Here is a 14,354-nt window from a genome sequence, read left to right on the forward strand (position 1 = left end):
ATTAAATAAATATCCTTTTAACTACGTGGAGTGGCCAAAATAATTTCTCCAATACAACATGTTAGCCAAAGTAAGAGAGCGAGAAAAAATGGATAATCTCAACATGTTAAAAAGCATTTACAACCTAGGACTAAAACAAAATAGATATTGTAGGGTCTCATCCCAATACAATAAAGGACATGTGTAAAAAGCCTACAGCTAAAATAATAATCAATAAACTTTCAAATAATTTTCCTCTAAGTTTTGGAAAAGGCACAGATGTTCACCCTAATCATTTGTTCACCAGGTTCTTCTCCATCTAGTCAGAGTAGCCAAAGAGAGAGAAGTGGGAGGGAAGGAAGAAGGCGGGACTATGCTCCTCTTGATCTGTTTTTGTCTCCACCCCATCATGTCCTAGGTCCCCCACTTTTGTTTTTACTTTCCAGGTGCTATGACATAAACACACTGAAGGAAAAAAGGCATCCCATATTTATGTAGTAAACAGTTCACTCTAAGTATGAATTGGTTTTGCTTATCGACTATAAATTTGAGAAAAAGAACATGAAAGGGAACATCTACTCCAGAGTTTTTCAGAATCTTAGACCTTATATGAATAGGAATTACTAAAGTATTAATGAGTACTAAAGAGTCATACAGATCAAATACTCTGAATAGGCCCTGCCTTCTTTCATGAATGCTAATAAGGAAGGGCATACGGGTACCTATCCCCATGTCTGTATTATATTCCAAGGATGCTCTGGAGAAGGAGACAAAGACGATCTGGAAGATGTCCCTATACATCCTCTTTATGGGTAGTTGTCAACAAAAGCTCCCCTAGATTGTGTCCTTGCCATTTGGGATATCTTTGATCCATGGGTTCTCTTTATTTATTTATTTGTTCGTTTGTTTAGTGCATGGGGGGCTCTATTTATTTATTTATCTATCTATCTATCATTTATTTATTTAGTGCACAGGGCCTGGCCTATAAAGGTGTCCTCTACTGAGAAACACATAGTGAGTAACCAACAGGGTAGAAAGTTTCCACAGCCGGAAGCTGACCTGGCATGAATTAAGAGTCAAATTGTTTTTTAGTGGATGAGACTCATGTTATAAGTTCCAGTATTTCCTACATACTTTGCAATCCCTGCCAAGTGCTGTCAGTAAAAGAATCACCTTCAGGATTCAGAAAAGTCTCCATTGACAGCTGAGGGGCAGACTGGGTTAAGCAGAAAGCACTCATTTCTAGGGCCAGGAGAACAGAAGGTGTTCAGATCTGGGGCTCTGCAGTCAAACTGCCATGTTCTGAGTACCTGGAATTAACATGCGAGGTGCTGGCTTCCTCTGGTTAAAACGGAGTATGTAGCATCTAATTTTACTTTCTCTGATCCTGCTTTTCCATCTCCAACATGAAGCCCTTGGCCTGACACTGGCCTGGCCTCTGTGGCCAGGGGATCTCCAAGAGAGTAGAGGATTCTCTTGGTGGCTGAGGGTCTTTGCAGGAGTCTGCTTTTTCTCCCAACTAGATACTCTCTACTCTGCCAGGGATGGCTTTACATCTCTCCCCTTATACAGCTACCCTCTCTGTGACTGCTTTCAAGTATAAGTGCTACTTGTGGCAACCTTGAACCCTTGGTATGATGGCCATGTAGTGAGATCTAATAGGGAAGGTGGCTATACATAGCCAGTTTTTGTAATGGTTGATAAATATCAGTGGCCTGAATAAAAGCTGAGTATGTCTGAAACTCTGCTTGCCAAATCTAAAAGTACCCATGACCTGCATGTAACTTCTTTTAGTTGGGTGACATCAGACTCTGGGCCAAGTCACAGGTGTGAACCTCTCATAACCAATTATCTCCTGAAAGGTCTCCAGCCTGTTTGTCTGGAATCAGATAGGAAAGAGATAGGCACCAGAGGCAAATCTGTGAGAGAGGGCCAAGCCTGCTTGTCAGCTATGGCAGCTGTGACTAATGTGAGACCAGTACCACTGAGGTAAATCTGATGTAAAGTATTTCCTATGATTCAGCAGAGACTATGATCCAGAGGGGCCAAGGCTGCATCTTTTTCTGTCAGCCAAACTTGGTAATGTCTAAGAGTCTCCCACATGGTACTGGTTTTGGTGGCATAAAAGCCAAAGGAAATGCCATGATTGTGTGATGACCAGATGTGCTGTGTGTGCTCTGGCAGGGAGAGCCAGAGAAATAGAGTTGCCCAAGTCCTTTAGAGCCCAAAAGTACATGAGTGAATCCTAGATATTGGATGGACATAGAACTGTTTACAGTGTCGGACTTCAGTTTTCTTGTGAAGTGGTTCTGAGTGTGCCCTAGTTCTTTCCTCTTAGATTTAGAATTAATAGTCAGACAGTTTCTGCAAGTGACTAGAATTTCTGAATTGGTAGGTGGATGGGGTCTGAGAATGAGGAAGATCAATCTTGACTCTTGGGCTCCCTTAGTAGATGAATGGGCTAATGAGCCTGAGCCTATCTGCCTCCTTTCTGCATCAGACTGTCTTTAATACTGTGACTGATCATTAGATCATGCCAGGCAAGTGCAGAGCAGGACTCAGAACACAGGTAAATGGGGCTTCTGGTTTCCCTCAGAGCTTATTGTGGTTCATGAAAAGAGGAAACTGGGAGATGGTAGTGGATCAGGCCATGGGTAAGGTGTGGAAAATGCATACTTAGTCTGATTTGCCTATGGGACAGACTAGTGCACACAAACATTCTCTGCTGACAGACTGGACATGCCCATCTAGGTGAACTAGGGAATGAAGTGAGAGAGCAACAACTCTGACCCAAGGCTTCTCTCTTTGTTTATTTCTCTGTCTCCACCTTGTTGCGGATGGAACAAACTCATTCTAATAAAGTGATCACTTAGCTAACTTTTCAAACACTGGGCAGAATTAGAATTGCATCCTTAGACATTCAAACAAACAAAAACCCTGACTTATTATGGTGATATTTTATTTGTACTGAAATGTGATTTTATTTGTATGTTAATAAATAAAGTTGCCTGGGAGTCAGAGCTAATAGCAAGCCATTGTAGAAGCCGGGCAATGGTGGCGCACACCTTTAACCCAGATCACATGACAGACAGATCTCTGTGTGTTCAAGGATACAGCCAGCTTGGAGACACATGCCTTTAATCTCAATACCAACCATAGAAGACCTGGAGGTCTGTATAGACAGGCGGTGAGGAGGTCATGTGGTTGGGTTTACAACCAATGAGAAGGCAGAACAGAAAGTCAATAAAAAGGACAGACACACAGGAAGTAGATCTCTTGCTGAGAATGACAGCAGCGGCAGTGAAGGGTAAGGATTTTAGCTCTTAGCTATTGCTCTGACCTCTTGGGCTATTAACTCTACAGTTGGCTCTGTGTTTCTTATTTAATAAGACTGTTCATCTACAACTTATTTCTTTTTCACAAGTCATAAAGAATAAACTCTTTATTTTGACAGTATAACTATATTTTCCATTATATTATTTTAAATCAGAATTTAAACAGATCATATGAAAGATAAGTATGCAACCTTCTCTGACTACTTAATCCTATAACAATATACCTGTTACCTATATCAACTTGGTTCTGTCATTTGTTTATTGCTATTATAGAAATAGAAAATATTATGAAATTAAGACTTCATAGTAACTCCTATATAACTTTAAAAAATAATTTTGCCAATTACTATCCCTTTGATTGACACCAGGGAATGAACTCTCTGTGGGGTTAGTCCTTGGGTGAGATGAGCAGAAGAGAGTTCATTTCACCTCACTAATATGTTCGGATCAATAAAGAAATTCCTAAATCCATCTTCCATAGGCTTTATTGATATTATCTCTGAAAGAATGAAGAACAGTAAATACCATTTTGAGGTGCTCAATAAATATGGATTTGTAAGTGGAGGCCAGCCATGAATATGAAAGACAGAAAGGAGGGCTGTAAGAGAAACACTGGAGAGGGAGAAGAAAAGAGGGAAATGATGAAATTATATTACAATCTCAAAAAAAAAAATCAATGACACAATAAGTAAAAATTTTAAATACTAAAAAGTGTGGATGCAATTTTTTACTAGTATCACACAACACATTTAAACTTTCTGCAAGTATAACTAAAGTTTTTTAAATATACATAAAACTTAGAAATAGGTTTTTACCTATTTGTTTATATTCTGTATGCATATATCTCCTTTGCTATACGCCTCCACTTACTTCCTTTTGAAAAAAGGCATGGTCCTGATATGCCCTGGGGCATTTCCTTTTAGGCATTCAGACTCACCTATATTCATTCACATAACCTTCTTGTTAGCAGAGTTGAAAGAAAACAGGTACAGAGGCCCAATTACAGACTCTCAGCCACAAATGCAAAAGAACCACCAAATATCTCCACCAAAAGGCATGTTCACTGAAATCACTTAGATCATAAATCATAAATAATGTATTATATATTACTTACCCGGTTTATACTGCTGTTCCCTAAAATAGCCTGAAGTAGAGTTTTCTCAAATTCTTCCAACTTCTTTGAACATTTTTTAAGAATATGATTAGAAAAATTAAAATCACTCGCCAGTCTAGCTAATGTAGCAACAGCTTCCGTCCAAAAGCTTGAGAAAGGGAGTTTGGGGTTGCGGTAAAACGTGATCAGGCCATCTAACAACTGTGAAACAGAATCAGAAACTGTGGAGGAGTCTTTTTCAAAGTGGATTAAGTACACTTTCAGACTACTGGATTCTCTCAGTTTCTTCAGTTCGAGCAGATGTTGCAAGAACTGCAAGTGAGAAGATGGAGGATTCTCCAGGGTGGCGCACGGCTTTTTCTCAAGAGGCAGTGGTAGAAGGGATGGGGGACTACAGCTCTCCACAACATGCTGGGACAGCTCTGCAGAGTCACTTCTTTGCTCATTTGATAAAACACATCCAGAGTCATCCATCAAAGCCAGTGTGTTTTCAGAACTTGTAGGCTCCTGATCTGGCAACGGGGGGAACACATCGTGTCCTGAAACAGGAAGATGCAAAAGCATTATCTTCCTGTGGCTAGGTGTCTTAAAAAACGATACAATGATTCTATTCTAAATGAAAATACTACATAAAACATACAAATGTACATAACCATTTAGCAAAACAGAAATTGTTTAGTTTGACTAAAGAAATGGTTTTAGGCATTTTCAGTTAGGTCTCTCATTCAACTACAAGCATGTTCCTCCCTGCAGATCCCTCTGGAGCTGGAGTTACAGGTGGTTGTGAACCACAAAATGTGGTTCCGAGACACTCTGCAAGAGCAGCAAGTGCTCCTAATCACTGAGCACTTCTTCATCCCCAATTGGCACAATTTTGAAACAAGTATTTCCATCCATGTGTATCTTAGAAGAGAACAATACTCAAACTGACCATTAACTATCTATCCTGGCTGCTTTATTTTAATACACTCAGCAAAGTGTCATGGGAGTGCATATTGGAGATGAGAACATGAAAAATCAGACACAGAGAAGATCCTAGGAGAAAGCCTAACTATTATTAGTTTGCCAAAGCAATATAACAATAAATATCCCCTAATGGCATGGTTCTATAGCTATAGGCCAAGGCCTCACTCACTGCTCACAAGAGAAGATTTTTCTTGCAGTAGATGGGAATTAACACAGAGACCCACAGTTTGACAAAGTGTCAATGAACGACTCCGGAGACCTAAATGTCTTCATCAAATCCCTTTGAGGCTCAGGGATCTATCTGGAAGAGGAGGAGGAAAGATGGTGAGAGCGAGAGGTGATTGATGACTTTGAAAAATCAGTATCTGCAGACTCAACAGGACGGATGCACAGATGAACTCAGAGAGACTGTGGCAACATGTACAAGGTCTGCACAGGCTCAAGCTTTAAGCATTCCCTGCACTGTGAGGGGGAAGTAGACACTGGATCCCATTCCTCATCAAGAAGCTATTTGTAATTGATAAAATGCTGGCAAAGGGGAAATCAGTTTTCTCAAATGAGTGTCACTGGGAATATCAACCACAGTCCAGGGCAGACGCCAGGCACACGAGTCGTTGATTAACACAGAAGAACTCCATGTTGTTTTTGTGGAAGTTTGATTCCATTTTGGAGGATTTTTTTCCTTAATTTTTTTGATATTCATTTTTATAGTTTTATGATGTCTTTTCGGGGGAAAGAGAGGAGAAAGAACATAAAGTTGGGTGGGTAGGAAGGTGGGAAGGATCTGAGAGGAGTTTGCGGATGGCAAAACATAATCAAAATATATTGTATGAAAACAATTTTAAATAAAAAATATTAACAAAGAAACAAACAAACAAACAAATACCCTGGACAATGAAGGAGCAATGATTTAGTTCCTAGACACTTATAACCTACCGAAATTAAATCAAAGAAATATAAACAACCTAAGCAGATTCATAAAAAGTAACAAGACTGAAGCAGTAATAAAATGTCTGCCATCAAAGAAAAGTCCAGACCTGGACAGATTCAAGGCTAAATTCTACCCTACATTTTAGGAGGAACTAACATCAATACTCTTCAAACCATTCCACAAAGTAAAAAGGAAAGACACTGTGCAAATTCATTCTATGAAGTCAGTATTGTTCTGATACCTAAAGTAGATAAGGATACAACAACAGTAACAAAAATGAAAAAAGAAAAATAGGAAAAAAAAAGAAAAAGAAAACCTACAGACCAGTTTTCCTAATAAATAATCCAGGGTACTGGCAGGAAAGATCATTAACAGTTTTACCCAGCTCTGGCCTCTGTGAGCTACAAGACCAAGATGACCACCATGATCTGTCCACTGGTGAAATAGTGGCATGACTGTTTGGGTGGTCACCAACTACCTTCTGATTAGATTCAAAACCAGCTCCCTGGGAAGATAATCCATGCCTAGAATTATAAACTTGGCCAAAACCCAATCCCAGGAGGCCACAGGCCAGTTTGGGGGAAGGGGAAGTACTACTGATGTTTTGCTACATGGACCCAAAGTCAAACTGTCTTCTAAACATTTGTATTTATACTTACAGACTAATGCTGTTCTCAAACTTGGTTAAAGAGTTGTTTTGTTTTGTTTTATTTTTTTGTAATGGGCAACAGTTAGTACAGAGACCCTTAAATGGTCAAAGTATTAAGAATAAGTGAGTGTTAAGTGTGCAGCTCTCAACACGGCATCTGTTAATATCCCTCCAAGACCCAGGAAATGGTGTGGAAGAGAAGAAAGAGTATAAGACCCAGAGGATGAGGAAGAGTGCTATGAAATATTGTCTCTAATAGATGTTCCATGGTTGTTACAATCATAAACATAGAGCAGCCAAGGATACCTGTACAAGACCACACACACACACACATACACACACACACACACACACACACACACAGAGAGAGAGAGAGAGAGAGAGAGAGAGAGAGAGAGAGAGAGAGAGAGAGAGAGATTGACATAAAAAAGGGAATAGTTTGCAACAACAAGGGGTTCAGAAAGCATGGAGGAAGATAAGATGGTAATGGGGAATAAATACAATTACAATACAATATTCATTCATGAAATTTTCAGAACATGATCTAAAATTGAAAGTGGTAATGGCTGCACAATCCTTTGAATATGTTGCATTAAAAGACATAGGCAAATTGTATGCTACATGAATTATTTACCAATAATGATTTTCTTAAAGAAAATTATAGCAAACTGAATTCAAGAAAACATTAAGAAGATCATACACCACGACTAAGCTGCTTTCATTCCAGGAATGCAAGATTGTTTCAGCATATTCAAATAACACATGCTATTATCAACAATCCTATAGTACATTCTATGCTGAATGGAAAACTGAGAACAATTCTTCTAAAATCTGGAAGAAGATGAAGGTGCTCACTCTCTCCACTTCTTTTTAATATAGTACTTGAAGTCTTGGTGGAGTAATAGGACAAGAGAAAGAAATAAAAGGGAAAGCAATAAACAAAATGAAATACAAATGGTAAAGAAAGAAGCCACAGTATGCATAATTACAGATGGTATGATCCAGGATTTAAAATATAGTAAAGACTCCAACTAGAAAATTGACACCATGTTCAGCAGAGTAGAAGTACACACAATCAAAACACAAAAACCAGTAGTTTTTCTATATGCTAGAAATTAACTGAAGAAAAAAGTAGTTCATACACTATGTCTTCAAAAATTCAAATACCTAGGAATAAACTTAACAAAGGGACGAAGACCTATACTTTGAAAACACTTACATAAGAAATCGAAGAATACACTAGAAGATGGAAAGATCTCCTATAATCATAGACTAGCAGAATAATGTGAAAATGACCATATTACTGAAAATAATCTATAGATTAAGGCAATTTCCATTAAAATGCTAACTATTTTCTTCTGTGGAATGGTCTGTATGTCAAATCTGTTGCTCTGATTGGTAATAAATAAAACACTGATTGGACGGTGGCCAGACAGGAAGTATAGGCAGGACTAACAGAGAGGAGAATTGAGAGAACAGGAAGGTGGGGGGGGGGAGACACTGCCAGGCGCCACCATGACAAGCAGCATGTGAAGATGCGGGTAAGCCACAAGCCACGTGGCAACGTATAGATTTATAGAAATGGATTAATTTAAGATATAAGACCAGTTAGCAAGAAGCCTGCCACAGCCATACAGTTTGTATGCAATATAAGTCTCTGTGTTTACTTGGTTGGGTCTGAGCGGCTGTGGGACTGGCGGGTGACAGAGATTTGTCCTGACAGTGGGCCAGGCAGGAAAACTCTAGCTACAATTTTCCTCTCAGAATGAGAGAAAAAATAGGGAAGCACAAAAACTCCAAACAATCGTACACCAAGCAGAAAGAGGAACGCTAGAGACATAATAATCCCTGTCTCAAGCTATACTACAGAGCCACAGTAGCAACACTACACGGTAGTGGTGCAAAGTCAGACATGTAAAAAGAACAGAGAAACTAGATAGAAGTCCTCAAAGAAACAGCCAGAGGACTTTAGAAAAAGATGTCAAAAATACACTGGAGAAAAGATAGCCTTTCCAACAAATGATGCTGAAAAACTGGGTTTCTACACGAGAAGAATGAAATGAGATCCACATCTCTCACTCTGCATAAAGGGCAACTCAAACAATAAAGGCCTTAATGTAGGACTTCAAATTCTGAAACTATTAGAGGAAATCTTAAGAAAAATCCTTCAAGATAGAAGCACAAGCAAGGATGCCAATAACTCAAGAAATTACACCAAAAAAAATGAACATAAGATTGTATAAAATTATGAGGCTTCTGCACAGGAAAAGAAAAAAAAACTTGCCTGAGTAAATAGAAATCCTACTGAAAGAGAGGATCATTTTTAATTTACTATTGTGCTGAAAATAGCAACTTTCCAACTTGTATATATGATCTTCCTAACATGTTAATTGGTAGATTTAATAGAGATAGAGTGTGCATAAACAAATTGACATTGTACTCTAATAAACATTACATACTCAATAAACATAAACCACTGCTATAAAAAACTAGTATACCTAAGAAATCTATAGTGAAATATGTATCATATACAAAAATTGAGAGAATGAGATATTAACTAAAAGCTGTAACAAATACTACCTACAGATTCTCTCTACAAATTCTATATGTGTCTCTTACATAATGAATCATATAGATATTCTATTTCATTTTGCTGAACCATAGGCCTTACATTGATCTGTTTTTAAATTCTAATTTAAAGCCATTTATCATTTGAAAAATAGATCTCAATAATATTCCACAAAATAAAGTGTGTGCCTTCCTGTAACATACCTTGTCATAGAAATATTTCCCCAAATGTCCGGAAGGAAGGAGGAAATGTCCCTTACTAGAACAGAATGAGTTTTTCTTTTCTAGTCATGCATTCACCTTATTGGATGAGGCAACCCAATCTATTGTACTCAGTCTACTGGCACAAATAATCTTACCCCAAACCAGAGTTCCCAGATATCTGAAATGAAACTTAAAATTAATAATCAAGACACTCATTTCTAAGTATGCCCTCCTCCAATCACTTCCTCATGCCACCACCTTCATCTCTTGAACAAATAAATGCAACATCTTCACCTATATAATCAATCAGCCTCTAGTTCTGTCTCCTCTAGGCTACCTTCACTAAAGTACCATTTTAGTGAAAATATTCCAGAAGCTTCTCTCATGTGATAGAGCAGAGCCCTCCAAGGTCCTCAGATCAGCACACAATTCCTATCACTGTTTGCCCCCCACATTCTGATTTAGTTTACATTTATCTCCACCCTCATTTCATGCATGTAACGATAAGCCACACAGAGTTCACAAAACCTGTCACACTGTTTCCCATAGCGATGAATTTGCACATACTGGTCCCAGATACATACTGATTTTTCTTCAAATCTAGCCTCTTATCCTCTGTGAAACTGTCCAAGTTTTCCCCAGGCTTAGAAAAGCCTTACATACATGTCATTACTACCCATCTTAATCTGTTTTGAATATAATAGTGATTCCATACTGAAAGGAGAAGTTTCTGAGGGAAGAGTTTATTTGTGAGGATGTTTCTATTGTTTAATGCCTGCTTTCTACCTGGTTGGTAATTTGAATACTTATTGAAAGAATCTCTCTCTCTCTCTCTCTCTCTCTCTCTCTCTCTCTCTCTCTCTCTTTCACACACACACACACACACACACATGTATATTATGATTAAATCAAGTAACATCCATTCTAATATATTCAGCATAGGGATGCACAATTTGCCACTACCATTTATGATTTCCAAGCATTAATAATCATTATCCAACATAAACTCATGCATTGAATAATGTAAAAGTAATGTTTATGCCACCTGGTGGTCAAACAGAAATGTTATTTAAAGTCATTTCATAATTCTGTTTTTAATAATACCTTTTATAATTTTTGAAGTTATAAGATAATTAAATTTATAATGTAATTACATATATATATATATAATTAAATTTTCCCTTCCTCCTTCTAACCTTCTAATCCTTCCCATGACCCCACTTCTCAAATTCATGGCCTCTTTACATATACATATATATATGTATGTATATATATATATATGCACACATACATATATGTATATATTCCTAAATTCATAAATACAACCTGCTCAGTCCATGTCACCTGTGTTTATATGATCTCAAGCCTGATCATTTGGTATAGGACAGTCAATTTGGGAGCTCTTAACAACAGTGTTTCAATTATAAGCAAGTGTTTCTTTCTTCCTATAGGAATATATATTTTAGCATGTGATGAAGCATATTTGAAAAACGCTGACAAATTAAAGGTTTCAGCTGTATTTTATCCAAGAATAGCAATGTACATCACCATTCTATCTTTAAATATACCAAATAGAGATAAGTGTCATATACATGTAAATGTAACCAAATAGCATGACATCTCTTGGCTGAACTGTCTTTTCTGAATAAAAAACAAAATGAGCATTTGTGGGCAGACTTTGACCTAGACAATCTGATACCGCAATTCCTCATGCCTTCAAGTGCTCAGGCTCTGGGGTTTCCTTATTGATTCTTTCCTACAACATCTTCTAGTTCCCCAAAGGGAACTTTCTTCATTGTTGTACTGTTTTATCTGTGGCTTTCTTGACCAATTTCACCTTCCTGAATATCTCCATCAAATAGCCTCAAAGAATTACTTCACTGAAGACTCTCAAATCTATATCTCTAATCCCAACCCATTCTCAACTAACTGGTTTTCTTTGCTGCCTATAGTCCCTGTTTTTAAATGGTGACAGCATTTAAGTAAGTTATTTGTTACAAAATAATTATTAGCATTTTATTCAATGTAAGTTTTAAAAATAACTATTCTTTCTGACTTGAACTTACGATATCTAGGTTTAGGATACATGGGGTAAACTACAGAATTTCTGAAAAAAATTAACGAGAGGCAGTACAGTGAACAAATTTACATGAGTGCTCAGCATGTTGACATCCCAGGGTGTGGCCATCAGTACTGAGAAAATCAGATATTGTCATCTCATTTTGCTACCCATCACATGAACAAATGCCTAACAGGAAATAACTTCAGGAAGTATTCACTTTTGCTCAGTTTGAGATGACTGGAGCCATTCATAGAATTGAAGGTGTTATGGAAGACCTAGGTTATCCTAGGTAGAAGGATAATAAAAACACTTGCTTATATCGAAGGGGACCAAACAGCAAATCTATAAATCTCAAAGCTTGCCCTGCCTGGGACCCACCACTTAAAGGATTTCCAGCCTCCATAACAGTGTTACTAGCAAAGTGTCAGAAATTAAACAGGTGAACTGTGAGGAACATTTTATATTCAGCCACATTTTGGCTGTTATCTCAACATGATTGACCTCCGAACCTAAAACCTCCCAAGTCTGAAAGAAATCAGCACCTTCCCTTATACTTAATCCCGACATCAGTGCCATCCCTCTGTCTCCAATGTTTAAAACCTGAGAATATACTTTGTGAGCCTCATACAATAACACATATTGATCTTGCTTATCTTTCTGTTCCTTAAAGTTTTTCAGTCTGTTCAGTCTATTCTCATTTTAGAACCCTCCCTTGCATTAAACATTCTTTTTTTTTTGGGAGGGGGGGTGGTTCAAGACAGGGTTTCTCTGTTTAGCTTTGCGCCTTTCCTGGAACTCACTTAGACCAGGCTAGCCTTGAACTCACAGAGATCCGCCTGCCTCTGCCTCCCAAGTACTGGGATTAAAGGTGTGTGCCACCACTGCCCGGCTGCATTGAACATTCTATGTGAATTGGTCTCTCAAGCCTCATTCACAATTTTGTCCAGGCTGGTTTCCCGTCATTCAAAATCTCTTTAGATGTCATTTCTTCAGACATCCCTTCTCTAACCACTGTCACCTAAGGAAGCCTCCAGATGAATCTTCATGCTACCTTCCTATTTCGGTTCCCTAGTCTGTTGCTGTCACTTCCTGATCACGTTCACGGGTACTTTTTGTCTTCACCCTTAAGAATGTATGCTCCAAGAAAGACCCAGACTTCCTGGTCTAGTGCCATATCTCAGACTATGTAATTCTGAGTAAGAGCTAAGCAACATTAAACAAACAAAACCCTGTTTTATACCACAGACGCTTTTATTGCTATGATGATATAATTATATGTAAAGAGCAGGGCTAAGACAGGGAAGGTTCTGTCTCCTGTCCATTTCTTCTGTCTAAATAACGTACTACTCAAATAACATAAAGGGACACCTTAAGGAAAACATACTCCTTGCATCATGTATAACATACGGCAAATAAGTGTTATGTTACTCTTCAGTTTTCCTGCTAGGAACCTCACAAGGCTCTTCAATACCAACTGCAAAAAGCACGTTTTGCACTGGTGTCATGCATCCTCTTAAAAGGTCCTACCCTAGTTTTTCATTGTTTTCTATACCACCCATTATTCTCAGATCTACGCCAAAGTCAACTAAAATGGTTTTCCAGTAGATTTTTGTATTTTATCTTTACACACCTCACTACTACACAGAGCTGTCTAGAAGTAACTTCTATACATCCATTATTAAAAAAAACAACAACCAAAAAACTAGCGTAGTGAAATCTTTCAGCCACTGCAGTATTTCCCTAACTTGCATCATAAAGGGAATATATTAGAATTGAATAGCTAAAATTGAGTAGTTGACAGACACTCAATATTTCCATGGGGAAGATATCAAACTTGTATCTCAAATAAACATTTCAGGAGTGTCTCTTATTTATATCAAATATAATATTTTTTCCTTCACAGACACAGAATTAAGGAAATATATAAGTCTCAAAAAGCACTGTTGTTCCCTGTTCCCAAACACATGCATTTAGAATGTTTTACCTGTTCCTTACTAGACTCTAAATCTCTTATGATACAAGAAGTTATTCTGAAACACCTTACTTCTCTGATGTTCAGTCTTACCTGCAGAAGAGAGTTGTTTCAGGTCTTTTAAAACCCAATACAGTCAGCTCACACGCCATGCAAAATACACTAGATGTTCTAAACCTGGGGCCCAAAAGTCAATAGTTTTTAAAGCTCTCAGATGACACTGATGGGAGAATCATTACTGCCTATTAATTTATACTTATTTTGCTATTTTTGGAGAGAACAATGGCTTAAGCCTTTTCTGTACCATTACAAATAACACCTTCATGACTCCCACAATGCCTTCCTACTTTCTCTCATCATATTTATCTGTTGTTGAATATTTCTAAGCTCAGTAGCAGCTGCAATCTCTTTCCATGGATTCTACCTTTTCTACCTTGTAAAGGTAGAAGCTTTGATAGTCTAGCTGTCCATTCCACCTTAGCCTAAGTTGTTATTAGTTCCTCTGTGATATCATAGCCTCCTTCCTACCCAGCAGTCTTGGTTCCTCTCCCACTGACAATCCAATCTGCACAGA

The 14,354-nt window shown here is 38.0% G+C and overlaps 1 protein-coding gene across 2 annotated transcripts in view; it reads right to left on the minus strand.

The window, feature by feature from the left end:
* Mei4 (meiotic double-stranded break formation protein 4) overlaps positions 1-14,354 on the minus strand; it is a 171,406-nt gene that overhangs the window by 107,509 nt on the left and 49,543 nt on the right. For both annotated transcript variants that reach the window (XM_042281385.2, XM_042281384.2), the window contains exon 3: positions 4,429-4,967. In XM_042281385.2, coding sequence (XP_042137319.2) covers positions 4,429-4,967 — 539 coding nt within the window. The remainder of the gene's footprint in view (positions 1-4,428; positions 4,968-14,354) is intronic.

Source organism: Peromyscus maniculatus, chromosome 7 (genome assembly GCF_049852395.1).
Source record: "Peromyscus maniculatus bairdii isolate BWxNUB_F1_BW_parent chromosome 7, HU_Pman_BW_mat_3.1, whole genome shotgun sequence".
In the NCBI taxonomy this organism is placed as follows: domain Eukaryota; kingdom Metazoa; phylum Chordata; class Mammalia; order Rodentia; family Cricetidae; genus Peromyscus; species Peromyscus maniculatus.